The following is a 14933-nucleotide window of genomic DNA, read 5'->3' on the forward strand; positions in this document are numbered from 1 at the left end:
GCCATAAACAGTAAAGCGCTACCTCCTGCGTTGCTCCGGTGCTCCGCAGCCGCTGTAGCATTAGCGATGTAGCTCCGTCCTCCAAACTGCGCGGCTCCGTCCTCCACACACCAGAAATCCAAACGGCTCTCGACAGCGCTCCTCGTCCTGGACTCTCCTCCGGTACGTCCCAAACGTGCCGAAGTTTCCCAAACAAAGTTCTTTCTAGAGCCAAGGTTTTGACTGTTCTTAAAGGAGCCCGGTCCCTTACCTGGGCTACTGAGGTGCCTTTCCCTCCGGATGGTTCTGGCTGACGCGCTCCTTCGTTGTGCCTTGATCCGTTTGTTTCTATTTGTCTTGATTCAGGGATCCACGACAGGTTGTATGGAATAATATGATTTATTTTGTTTCAACAATGGTAGGACACGGTAAGACGTGCATTTGTGTAGCTCGAAGCCCGGCATTATCGTAAAGCGGTCAAAACCATTTGCCCTTTTCCGGGGTCTAACACCTGCCGTCACTCGTGTTCTGATTGCATATATAGCTAATCCAAGAACACGGAACAGCACCACCCAGTGCACATATTTAGTAGTAAAGTGTGATCCCATTTGGCTCCTACAGTATCTGTATCCCATGTGGACACAGCCTTTTGTGTTGTGAATTTGTCTATAGCACAAAGGCCATAATGGATGGACACTCTGATGAAGAGTACACAACCCGGTCCCACAGCGGCAGGAAATGAGACAGCAGCCACAACTACCTTGACAATTCAATCAGAGAATCCAATAATCATATTCAGCCAAAACAGGTGAGAGTGGTCAGAGAGCATTACCAGTCTGTCCGGCATCCAGAAGACAGGAGAGGAGCGGTCTAAGGTTGGATGAAGGAGTGATCTTAACCCACAACCCTTACACCCCATATTGACTAATTATGGATGAACACCTGATACATCTGACTAATGGGGGATTTGAAATCATTGTATCCAAGTTAGCAAACAGCAGACTGACACACATCCATCTGCCATTCACTCCTCATGCATGATCACTCATAATGTAACTGTTGCCACTATGTTGGTTTAATATTTTGTAACGGTTTTCCATTTTTGTATATTTTGTATTTGTGTATAGCATCACTGGGTGACTGCAGAAAATACTTTTATTTTGAAGCATCAGCTGAGCTGCGAGGTAGAGCTCACGGGGTTTTCTAGGGGTACCTGAACACACCATACCGGTGTGCTCACTGTGCTGTGAAGTCTCGGTAGCATCACGCGCTTTTCACGCCGGCAAACACAGACATCTCAGCAAGGTGAAGATAACTAATATGAAGGACGGTAAAGAAGGTTCAGAGGATTCCCTTTTTTGAGCATGCAGCCAACAAGGTATTGTGTCCGTTTGTTGTGTACTTGCACTATGTTTGTTGTCAATGCTGTGTTTGCTGACTAGCTAACGTCGTGGGTTGTGTGTGTCTGGATGCCTTGTATTGCATAGTTTTCACGGTTCGATGTGGAGAAGAAGAGTTAATTAAGAAGAGGTGTGCTCTCTACAGTAGCCTCTGTGTATGATCCGTTAGGATTCATGGCACCGTTCGTCCTTATTGGAAAACAAATTCTCCAACAAATGTGCAGAGAAAAGATTGGCTGGGATGATGAAATTCCAGAAAACCTGAAGCCCCAGTGGGAGTCCTGGATCAGAGACCTGCCCAATCTAGCTGAAATGGAAATCAAAAGATGCTACTTGCCTTCAAGTTTTGGCAATATTAAGGGTCATAAACTTCATAATTTTTCCGATGCAAGCACCTCCGGATATGGTGAATGTACTTACTTGAGAGTCATCAACGAGTCCAAGGAAGTCCACTGCGCTCTAGTAATGGGAAAATTAAGAGTCTCACCAACCAAAGTGACAACAATACCAAGACTGGAGCTCAGTGCAGCAGTAGTTGCAGTTCGCACTAGTGACATGCTCCGCAATGAATTGGAAATCCAAGGCCTGCAAGAATTCTTTTGGACGGACTCTAGAGTCATCCTCGGCTACATAAACAACGATGCAAGAAGATTTCTAGTGTTTGTAGCCAACCGTATACAAAGAATTAAGTCAAGTACGAAGCCTGAACAATGGTTCCACGTTCCATCTGAGGATAATCCGGCAGACCATGCGTCCCGAGGATTAACTGCAGAGCAACTCAAGACCTCCAATTGGTTCGCAGGACCAAAGTTTCTTTGGCAAAGGGACCTACCTGACGCCCAAGGTGGAAGAAGTTAAGGAAGATGATCCTGAGCTTCACAAGGCTCTTGTGTTGAGTACTAAAGCATGGGAGAACAGATCATTTTTGGACCACCTTGAGAAGTTTTCTGACTGGTCAAGGGTAGTGCAAGCAGTTGCCAGATTGAAACAACGAGTTAAAGAACGTAAAGCTGATAAGCAAAGAACCAATGAAAGTACAAGCCTGGAAGAAAGAAAAGAAGCAGAACTTGCTATCATTAAGCTAGTTCAAGAAGAAGCGTTCCCAGATGAGATAAAGAGCTTGAAAGGAAAGAAAGTAATATGTAAGACAAAGAACAGCAAGCTGTACAAGTTATGTCCATTTGTGGACGAAGAAGGGATCCTAAAAGTGGGAGGACGTTTAAGTCAAGCCACGTTACACCCATATGTGAAGCATCCAGCAATACTTCCAAAAAACAGTCACATATCAAACCTACTTATCAAGCACTTCCATGAAAGAGTTCATCATCAGGGACGTGGAATGACTGTTAACAAACTGCGAGCTAATGGATTGTGGATCCTGGGATGCAGCAGTGCAGTATCGTCACACATCTTCAAATGTGTTAAGTGTCGAAAATACAGAAGATGTACTGAAGAACAGAAAATGGGTAACTTACCTGAAGATAGAACGGAAACAAGTCCTCCGTTCACCTACGCGGGCATTTTTCTTTTGCTTACCTGTCTATGTTCAAGAGCAATACACATAGAGATGCTTGATGACATGACGACTGACGCATTCATCAATGCCTTAAGAGCATATATTTGTATATAGCATCACTGGGTGGCTGCAGAAAATACTTTTATTTTGAAGCATCAGCTGAGCTGCGAGGTAGAGCTCACAGGGTTTTCTAGGGGTACCTGAACACACCATACCGGTGTGCTCACTGTGCTGTGAAGTAGCTCAGCATGGTGAAGATAACTAATATGAAGGACGGTAAAAGAGGTTTAGAGGATTCCCTTTTTTGAGCATGCAGCCAACGCGGTATTGTGTCCGTTTGTTGTGTACTTGCACTATGTTTGTTGTCAATGCTGTGTTTGCTGACTAGCTAACGTTGTGGGTTGTGTGTGTTTGGATGCCTTGTATTGCATAGTTTTCACGGTTCGATGTGGAGAAGAAGAGTTCATTAAAAACCCGTAAAGGAAACCATTTGCTGTCTGACTGTGCTTGGGAGGGAGTCACACATAATTTCCTTGCTGTCATTGTTCAGGGCTGTCAATCATATCAGCTGTTCTCAGGGCTCTCAAGTTTTTAAGACAGGTAAGAGTGACATCTCTCTCTCTCTCCCTCCCCGGACGGAGGTGCGGTCGGGGGGGGCGGGATTACATTTCACCCAGATACAACAGATACGTTCTGATTGGCTATTCGTGTAGCCCATTTCTTTTTATTGATTGGCAGGGGATTCGGGGGATACGTGCTTGATTCCTCCATGGTGAGGGCAGCGCGACCAGGTCATGTTTGCACGCTGCAGCACATTAAATAGCCTAGAGTTTTTTTTCAGCGTGAGAAATACGATGTGTGGCGGAAGGGCGTGACTTAAGACCGAAATGCGTGACAGTCACGCTCAATGCGTGACACTTGAGAGCCCTGTGTTCTGATCAGCTGATCTCTTCTATCCAATAGCACAGCAACACAACTATTTTGTTAGCCTATCATCCTACTGCTGTCTCTTTTAAATATAATTGTCTCTCTACCTTCAGTACATTCATATTTCTGCTACACGTGCTCACCATCAACCCAGTGTCCGTGTGTTCTCATTACAAACCCACGCGATTGGTATAAATCCACTATACCTTTTTCTTGTCTTGATCAAGAACATCTTCTCCCTCTTGTTTCCCTGCCTGGGAATCTCACCGGTTAGACCAGGTCCCTTTGCAGGAAACAACCTGATCGGCACCATGCAGTTTCCGACTAAATCCAGCAAACTATCCATGCAGGCCATAGCGACGAAAATCCTTAAACGTATTCCTTACTGGCCTCACCGCAGTGGCTTCATCCGATTAGCATTCATTCCACTTCAAACCGCTCAACAATTAATGTAAAGACATTGATTACCGTGTCTCACTCAAACAATCTTCTCAATCGGATAAATATTGTCAGGCTGCTATGTCAATAGTTTTAGTTGCTGTCCAAACCGTGACATAGTTCATCCTCTTGGCTTTTTCAATAGTAATGGGAAATGGACTGTACTTGTAGATCACTTTTTTAGTCTTCTTACCACTCAAAGCGCTGCGTGGTGGTACAACAACAACAACAACGGGGAATCTAATACCGTAAATTCTGTAATAGCGGCAGGCCTCAATTATCCTTCCTCTACTCATAGACTGTATATAAGAAGGCTAATTATCAGGCTTGTAGAATCAGGGATTTAATCCCTCTGTTTCCTACGCGTATTACAATATCTAACGTTTACTTGTTGAATTCTCGTAATAAAAATAACTACAATACCATAAAAGCCCTCTACCGGTTCACTTAAGTCAAACTTGAAGAAATTGTCATGGTAAAAATGGACAACTTGTAGGGTTCTCATACCGTACCTTAATTTAGCCATCCCCTATGGCACTTGTGTTTCGTTACTACAACACACTGTGAAGTTGTATGATGTATTATGGTTTAATTTTCAATCAAGCAAAGGGACGTACTTAATGTCAAAAGACACGGTCATTCATGACATGCTCAGAGGGTATCGACATCGGCGGAGCTCATGAAGTCTGTGAGTAGGATCCCACCGGCCTCCTTCAAGCAAAGTGCCCTGGTCATTGCTGACCTCATCACAAACAACAATGAGCATGCATAACGGCAACTCTCTTCAATGGTGTGCCAGTGTGACAATATGTCTATCTGTGGGCTTTTGGAGGATATCAGGGTGGTTCTCAGACTCCGGCCTCTGTCTACTCCAGATTTAATACAATCTGCATTGTGTGACATATCTGACCACGGTAGCTCTTATCACAAACGCCTCACTCTCGTGCCTAAATTAGCCACCAGAATTCCTAAATGTAAGCATTCCTCTTCACGATTCATGCCTTAGCACCACACAGTTAGTTGCCACACAAGTCATTATCACAACCGTTCAGGTGACTGGGAGTGCTTGCTCTGTAAATGTGCCTTGCTCAGATTCATATACAAATAACTGGTGGTGGAGTTTTTGATTCACAGTTGCTTTGTGCTCTCCGTCCTCTCAAATAACCTTTTTTATAGGCGACCCTTTTCCCACCATAAACCACTGTTAGCTTCCTGCTCAGCAGCCAACAGCAGACAGACTCAGTCAGAGAGTAGCTGCTGGACATAGTGGAGCATTTAGCAGCTAAAGAGACCGACATCAGACTGCTTCAGAGGGGTAGGCTACAGTACAGGGTGGCTTAACAGTGAGTTCATTACAAACTGTGTGCACAAATTGTTTCCTGTGTATCCCTATTATGTGTGTTGGAAATTTGAATCCAGACATTAACAATAAAGAACAAGTATATGGAGAAGCAATTACTGAAATTAAAGATATTCAATGGCTCTTGCTGAAAAAGAGGTGTTTGATACAGTACATGTTGAAGTTGAGGTACTAGATTTACCCATTGTGCTCAGTCTGCTTACACTATTGCTATTGGAGAAAAATAACTAATTTATAGCTCCATCCTACTGTCCAATACATTTATGTATAAGTGTTAGACGTCAATGCAGCATCCTCTATCTAGCATGCCGTTTTAACCAAGCTACTATTGTTTGCTTTCTACTTCCCTCCTCTCTCACTCTGTTTCTGTTGCTCTCTTTCAAGCCTATGAGGACAAACTCACACTGCAAAACACACATTATTTTTCTACTAGCTGTTTAATAATTGAATCTTTTGCATTATTGTTTCGTTGGCATGATATAATCTGGACTTTATGCAAATGGTAAAGAGCTGTGATTTGCTTCCTGCTAGCAGTAAAGCTGCTGTGCTGCGCTCCTGATGGGAGCTGATGCTGTGTGTGAGTCATCCTCCTTATGCTTGCCTCTAATCATCCCTCGAGGAATGCTGAGACTAGTCTGGTTATGCTCACATTCACTTTCCAGACTGGTTTGTAACCTATTTTGCTGGAAAGACACTACATGTTATCAGACCTACAGATATAAAACTACAGTAAATGGTAAGTAAGGAATTCAACCCAATGCTAGCACAACAGCTCATACATAATTAATATTGTACTGAATGGCGCTCCCTCAACAACCACCACTAAAATCTACAAACTAATCTACTGCATGTGTGTCAAAAATGTGTTTCCTGGCATTATCTGGGCCACTAGACTATGCAGTTAAAGCATAATAGTAATCTCGTAAAACACCACAGATTACATATGTCTTGTTTTTGCATATCGTCTTTCTTGGTTTCCTGTTTTATTTTGTTACTCTCGTCTCCACTTCTTGTCCCTGTGTATTTCCCGCCTGGTTGATTACCTGCTCAATTATAAGTATCATTAATAGTAGAAGGTATATTGTGGCCTGCTTGTCACTTCATTCAGCTAGCTTGACAGTATGTTCCTGTTAGATGATATAATGAGAATTATTTTTGTTTTGTCCTAACCAATAAGCATCAAGTAACAAATCTGTCTCGCCAGTGCCGCATTTCCGTTGATACGGAAGCTGTGATTGATGGGATCAGCTGGCATTCTTTTTCATGATGTTCAAAGAATATGCTGATTAAGAGTTGTTATTTCTGGAAGTCAAGTTAACCTTTGTGAGCATCCCACAAAAGATAAGACACTTAGCTAGCTTGACTATGTAGGTAGACAGACTCCTGTTGATCCCACCCTCAAAACTTGGCTGTGCCCCCATGGTGCTTAAGAAACAGCATTCAGAAGTGGACTCACGTTGTAGAGAATGTCCACCCATCCCTCCATTGTGATGCACTGGAAAACAGTGAGAACTGCGAAGAGGATATTGTCAAAGTTGGTGATGCCAAAGTTGGGTCCAGTCCAGTACTCCCTGCAGGCTGTGCCGTTGGCGCAGGTCCTCGCTGGAGCTTCCAGGCCACAGGGGAAATCTGCTGCTTGCTCGTCTACAGCCACAAACACACATCATCACATACTCAAAAATACACTGAGCCGAGATATTTTTAGAGAAGGCTGGGCATGTATTATGTAAAAGTCTCTGAGATGAAAAGGAGTACATGTCAAATATCATATGAATAATATATGGTTTTCACTACAATGATACACAGAATGGCAACATTTAAGCAAGTACATTTGATATCATTTCCTGTTTTTATCCACTGTGACTTTCAAATAGAGTTTCACCGATGATATACATCAACCCTCCTCCGTCCCTGAACCGGCTTCAGTCAAAGCTGTGAAGCATGTCTACCATTTGTACCATTTCTTTATGGTCATATGATTCTATTCCATTATGTTACCCAAACCGATGGGTACATTGGATGAGCCGAGTTATGACCCTGGACAGTCACCCTTTCACAGGGCACATATAGAGACAGACACCAACTCACACTCACATTCACACCTACGGGCAATTTTAAAGTCTCCAAATAACCTGAGCTGCATATCTTAGGACTCTGGGAGGAAGCTGCAACGAGGAGAACGTGCAAACTCTACACAGAAGGGTTCAATTCCCAATCCCGGGCAGTGAGGTGCTCTGAGGTGACAGTGCTAGCCACTACACCACCGTGCAGCCTGAGCATATCATATTTCCTGGACATAATTGGAACATATCACAGAAATGGGGCACCCTCTTATAAAAACGTGTCTGTTAGTCTGAAAATCTGTCAGGAGTGGGAGTTGGGGCCTCTTCCAAATGTGTATGTACCTTATGCTTTGCAGAAACATCAATAAGTAACTTCAAAATAGGGTGTTTTTGACAGTTGGAGCACAGTAAAAACGTGATGTCGCTATACATTTCATGTAAGCTGACCTCAATCAGTTGTATGCCATTATAACATAAAGATGAATAAGGTTCTATCAACTTGTGCCTAGGTTCACATCAAGACTGCCTTCTTCCCTCACTTTCCTCTTGCTTACCTGTGTCGATTGTGAAGCAGGTGCGATGGAACTTGCCCATGTAGAAGTCGAGGCCGATGATGGCAAACATGAGGATGGCGAAGAAGAGCAGCAAGCCGATCTGCAGCAGAGGCACCATGGCTTTCATAATGGACTTCAATACAACCTGAAGACCTGATGCAGAAGAGAAAAACAGGAATTAAAATGTTTTTATTTAATTATTATTTGTCTTTATCGGAGAGTGACAGTACAAGGAGAGACAGGAAACATCGAGAAAAAGAGAGAACATGGTCATCTACTTTTATGTAGTGTCTAATCACACCGGTAGAGATTCTTAACCTTAAGAGATTTATAAATCCCACAATCTGTTAAAAACCCAATGACCAGAACAGGGGCCAAAACATTACAACAGGTAAGAAAGCACAATCAAATACACAATAAAAACAATAAAGACAAGAACAATCCATCCCTGAGGGTACACGCCTTTGCACCGGTGCCATGGACAAGAGAGCTGCTTTCTGCCTCAGATAGCCTGATATCGCTGCTTGGCACCTTGGAAGGCTGACATGACTCAGACGGTGGCGCCCCAGCCCTGGACCCTCTCCAAGTTTGGGGGACTATGTCTCAGGAGGAAGGTGCAGTTGGTGTGTGGCCCACTTTGGGCTATTCTCACCAGGCTTTGCTCCTGAGAGGCAAAGTCTAAGGAGGGCTGGACTTTCTGTACAGGCGGTGCAGACCATCCAAGCAGCAAGAGCAGGATCTCCACGGTGGGATAACTTTGTGAGCGCATCTCCCAAGCTATAGGCAGATGGAAAGAGACCCTCCAACTGTGTTTGTTTGTGTTTGTTTGTTTGGTAGAGTGAATGTTGAGGACATGCTTATGGCGACAACGTGGTAGACGCTTTTGCCGTTCATGCTTTGTTCTCTTGGACACGTCAGGCTCCTTTTCAGGGTCTGTGCTCACTGGAGACACAGGAGTGGTACAAAGGGTGGGAGTGTGTTGGTTGTGTTGCACTGCGCCGCATAGCTTTAAGTGGGTCTAGTTTGGTCCATCCAATTGGCACTCAGGCCCACCCAATCAGAGGGCTTCCTTTTTTGCTAGATCATCAAGTGAATCGCAGTCATTGAAGCTGTTTCAATTATCTGACCACAATCAATAATAATAATAATAATAAAAAGCCTTGCTTCCTGTCAGATTTTGTGGGTATAGTTTGTTTTTGCAAGTACAATTCAATGTTGTGTGTGTGTGTGTGTGTGTGTGTGTGTGTGTGTGTGTGTGTCATGATGTGTTCAGGTTCTGTTCAGCAAAAATGCGTATTGGGTAAATGTACATTTAAAAAAAAAATGTAATTGTTAAATGTAGTTTCTGTTTAGAAAATAAACAAAATCCAGTTGATTGAAGGAGATGTTTTCACAGCAACATATAATAGATATTAGAAATGTAATTATGTTGAATTATATTAAGTTTGACTTCCTAACACTAGCTCTATGCAGCTTATAATACATGTTACAAACTACAAAGACAACATTTGTTCATCAATAAAAAAAATACAATCTTTTAATGACTAAAGGTGACATTTAGAATGATACACTGACTTCAGAGCGATTGAGAAGATTATTGGGTTGGTGGTGAAAAAAAAAAGGGTCTGGAGCCTTGTAGACCAGCTGCTATAACAAAACAAATCCACAAAAAAGATCTGCATCAGCCAATGTGGATCATCAATGGTAACTGGTGTCGATGGTAAAGAAAAACTAAAAAGCGTGATTGGGGGATTTCTAAATGTTACTAAAACCTTTCTCTTTTGTGCTGATGCGATTGGTGATTAATGACTCCAATCTGTGAAACAATCCAAACCGTGAGTTTAATGATCCATCACATCAGGAATCAGGGACAAGAACATCTGACAACTCGACACTCCCTAATTTCTCTCTGTCTTGTCCATTTGGCATTCTGTTTAATGAAGGCAGTGAGCCCAAAGGGGTGATGGGATTGGGCCAGCGCAGTGGCAGTTTTGGCACTGCGCTGGCCCAATTGTTTTGGCCCCCTGGAATAATGTGTGAAAATGAAGCTAACTTACTTGGAATGCCGGAGACTAGTTTAAGTGGTCGCAGAACTCTCACCGCCCTCAGTGTTGTCAGATCAAAGTCAGCCCCCACAGTGGCCAGCATCCTGCACACACAACAACAGCATGGGAGAAAGATTACAGGTACGTTTCAGCAGCTGTTTGACTAAAACACATGTGCAGGAAAGATCATTATAGGTGCTTAATTTTAAACATCAGTTAATCATTATCAGATCATTCATTGGTTGGTAAACAAGCACATGGGACAATGGTAGTGACAGTTGGTGAACTGATGTGATACCAGTGTTGCTCACAGAACCAAACAGAATTAACTGGTGCTATGCATGTATGCATAAAGAGACGTGTTCAAGTGTTCATAATGAACCTCTATTTGAACCAATACTGCTGACTCAACAGGCTGCGTAATGGTATCCTTATGCTTAAAGTTGATTTAATTCCATTTTATGCGTGTAACTACAGCGATTGTGTGTTGGGCTTTGCGTGCTGCCAAAAGGCGAGTTACCCACACTTAATATGGTGCCTGAACACATCCTGTGTGTTTAGAGAAAGTACAAAAGCTGCTGCTGCTCAGCTTACATGATGATTTCACTTCACAGGCAGTGTAGACATTGTATATGGCACCTTAACAGGTTTAACAGCATCAACGTGTGGGATTATTTACAAAGATATAAAGATCCACATATGTTAACCAGAGCATCGTTCTATTAAAAAAAGAACCAATGACATTCAGTTTCAACAGTACAGAAATATAACAGCGTCTAACTATAATGCAAGGAGTCTGCCTGCCTGTCTGTCTGCATACCTTGGCTGTATTGCTGAACAACCCATTGACTGCTTTGTCGAATTTGGTTCAATTTATAAACTTTGAATAAAGAGCACTCTGTGCAGCAGAGGGGGCGGAGCTTCAGGGATTGCAGTGCAGCATGTGGTCAGCAGCGGGCAGACAACCGTCCAGTTCCCATGACACTGTTAGCTCTGTCAGCACTGTTACCATTGTTTGTCCCTTTGTGCTGTCCATGTAAAGATATGGAGGAGTTATGACTACCTGAGCAGAAAATGAAGTCTCCCTCCCTCTGTGTGTTGTTATCAGAGCTCCTCACTGTTGTATTTACTCTTTTAGTTGGAGCCCCAGGCCCAGGTTGCCTTCCTTGACCCTGGTGTTTTTCCTGAACCAGAGTGTATTTGATTGGCATTTGTGACCATGAGGAGATGTGACTTGTGTGTGTGACTCGACTTTGTCATATCAGTGTTGCTGAGGACCAGAGGAAGCTCAGTGTTGTGTGAAGTATGCATGAGTGGTTCTCCAGAAAGCTGCAAACCCAAAGACCAAACATTCAGCTCTGAACAGGTGTGTCTTAATCAGGAACTGCACATTTTCTGTGTGGGTAGCGTAAAGGGGGGCTTTACATTTCATTGCACAATCCTGAATTGTAATATGACAATAATACATCTTTAAATATGCATAGATGTGGTGTGCCATCATGAAACCAAAAATATATCAAATGATGAAAAAAATAAAAATTGTCTTCGCTCATTTTATGGAGCTTGCAATATAACTTACCATCTTCCACTATATCATTTGTTTCTCCTCTTTTGTGTAAATATTTGTTGTTTGTTTTTTCAAAAAGACAGCAGGCAAAGCATTTACAGAGTGGATTTGTATGCTGTAGCACAAAGAAACATGCTATTCATTTTCAAATGTATACTAAAATCAGGGAAGACTGAAGGGAATAAGAAAAATACTATAAATATTATTATCATTATTGATTACATGATGAATATTTGTGAAGGGAGACATGAAGAATCTATCTTTATTTGGCAATAACAGCAAATTAAACTGAAATGTTTTTCAGAGAGAAATTACTTGATAACAATTACATAATACATAATATAGCTCATGCAATTTGTGAAAGATTAAAATATGTTAATAATAGGTTTCCATAATGTCAACAAAGTATTCCTCAAACTCTGAGCATTCTGTTTGCAAACATGAACTTAGATGGCATGAAAGAAATGTACGAGTGAAATAAATGAGCTCCATTATCAGTTCATAAAAGCTGTTTGCTTACAGCACCTGTTTGAAAAAGGCTGCACAGGAAATACCAGTTCTCTTTTCAATGAGATGACTCGCTGACAGCGTCTCCATCTCCTAGTCACGTTTTAAAAGCAGCAGTGTGTGGAATTTTGGATTTAGTGAACTCATGTTCCAGTGAATTTGAAACATTTTTGTGAAAACCCAATCTACTCACAGGAGCTAGGAAAACTTGAAGAAGGGTGTATTTATGATCTATTACAACATGACGCCGTGATTTCCATGCAAGTAGCATCTCGCTCTCTCCACTACCGACTTGATGCTCCAATATAAACGCTGGTTATCACTCTATCACTACATGCTATAACACGCTACACGTGGTTTGCAGACAAATCTTAAGCAGACTTAATTTTCAATATTGACCATCACGACGGTATACTTGAAAATATGAACGCGTGTAGTAAAAGAAAATATTGACATTTAGATCGGATCATCTGCTGAGTCATGGAGCTAGTCTGAAAGAGCTTTGAAATAATCCATCAAGTTTTCTGCAGAGTGTGACCATTTTATTTTAAATAGTTAAATATTACCTTTACGTCTGTGCTTGGCGGACTATCACAGCATCATGTTTCGTTTAACATTATTATATCATCTGAACACAATCCAAATGATATCCATAACCAGAGCGAGACCGAATAGTTTGAGGCTTCATTCAAAGTCCGGGTTCCGGAATTCCCGTGTTCCGTATTTCAGAATGTCAGGGTTCTGGAATATCTGGGTTCCGAGTTCCAGAATGCCAGGGTTTTGGAATGTCTGGGTTCACACCCACGTCATCAGCGCCATCACTCTCACCTGTTGGTCACACCCACCTCATCAGCTCTATCATTCTCACCTGTTACTTTAAACAAAAACAACAGGGACAGCGTCACGGCAGACTACTGAAAGGCACAGACTATGGACTCAACAATCAATTCCCAATTCTCAAATCACTTTTATAACATATTTTGACAAGAAATTTCCCCTTGGGGATTAATGAAGTATCTATCTATCTATCTATCTATCTATCTATCTATCTATCTATCTATCTATCTATCTATCAATCAATCAATCAATCAATCAATCAATCAATCAATCAATCAATCAATCAATCAATCAATCAATCAATCAATCAATCAATCAATCAATCAATCAATCAATCAATCAATCAATCAATCAATCAATCAATCAATCAATCAATCAATCAATCAATCAATCACTGTGAATATCCAGCATGATCTAAGCAAGATTTCCCAAAAATGTCTTTTTCTTGTTCAAACTCCATGCACGGTTCAGGCCCTTACCAACATCCCACATACTAATAAGACACATTTTTGGAAAGATTAGGACCTAAAGCAGTGGTTCTTAACCTTATTGGAGGTACTGAACCCTACAAGCTTCATCAGTGCATTCACCGAACCCTTCGTAATTGGAAAAATAAAATAGGATTTCTTCAAAACATAGGTATATATTTTATTAGTGCACAAAATGAACCATGCATCAGTTGCACACAAAATCACTGTGTTCAAAGAACAAAACCAACAAAACATGTATTTCACACAAAAACATAACTCAATGCAACAAGAGGGTATGGTACGATTTGGTGACACCAAAACGTTGAGAGCATTGTTGTTCTGAAGAGTTGCTGTTGAACCTGGCTCTGCTGAAGTTATATGATTTCGTCGAGGTATTCATCGTTGACATCTGCTGTCGCAACACTAAACGTGATCCGTTTCATTCTGAAAAGTCAGCTTTTTCAAAACCAACATGGCTCAGTTCAAAATTCTGTTTCAAAACAAAACTCCTCACCCATGCTGGATATCTGGTGCTGGTAGCTCTGGTGGGGAAGTATCCATCGAGGGACTTTGCGAGCTCATCTAAGTGCATGACAATTGCTTGCTTCAGCTCCCCAGGTACAGAAATGTCTTCAATTCCAGACACGTCTTCGATCTTACTTACACAGTCATCCAGCAGGGGTAAGTTTGCAAAGTTATCTTTCTCTGTTCGTCGTTTCCATAAAGGTAGATTTAAAAAAAAAAACATCTCCAGGTTTTCTTCTGCTTCGATGATGTTGCCTCCACCGCCCTGCATCTGTCGATTGAGATGATTGAGAGCATCGAAAATATCGGCTATGTACGCCAAAATGAGAATGAATGAATTTTCGAAGCAATCTGCGTGGCAATGTTGGTACTCTCGCAAAACAAGGCTAAGTCCCAAACGCATGGCGAAAACACGATTCAGCACCTTTCCCCGGAAACCAAGTTTTGGAGGCAAGGTTTTTGTTGCCAACGCATGCCTGTGTAGGACACAGTGCGTAACAATGAAGTGTGGTGCATCGGATTTCACCAGCGCTCCAAAACCAGAGTGTCGTCCAAGCATGGCTGGAGCTCCGTCCGAACAAACTGCAGAAACCACATTCACGAGTTTCTTCACATCGACTGCCTTGATTGTTTTTGTAAGAGGCTTACAAAATAAAAAATCTTCCTTTATCACGTCGTCTTTCATATAGCGCACGAATACAACAAGCTGGCTTAGATTGGAAACGTCGGTGGTCTCGTCGAGTTG

At 42.1% G+C, this 14933-nt stretch overlaps 1 protein-coding gene across 1 annotated transcript in view; it reads right to left on the reverse strand.

Moving 5' to 3' along the window:
* The window catches only part of cacna1ba (calcium channel, voltage-dependent, N type, alpha 1B subunit, a), a gene marked incomplete at both ends in the record, with an annotated part of 120532 nt that overhangs the window by 76156 nt on the left and 29443 nt on the right, over nt 1-14933 (reverse strand). The window contains 3 exons of the mRNA XM_079221877.1: nt 7077-7264; nt 8238-8390; nt 10295-10386. Of these exons, the coding sequence (XP_079078003.1) occupies nt 7077-7264; nt 8238-8390; nt 10295-10386 (433 nt within the window). The remainder of the gene's footprint in view (nt 1-7076; nt 7265-8237; nt 8391-10294; nt 10387-14933) is intronic.

The sequence above is a fragment of the Taurulus bubalis genome (genome assembly GCF_910589615.1).
Source record: "Taurulus bubalis genome assembly, chromosome: 8".
NCBI lineage: Eukaryota > Metazoa > Chordata > Actinopteri > Perciformes > Cottidae > Taurulus > Taurulus bubalis.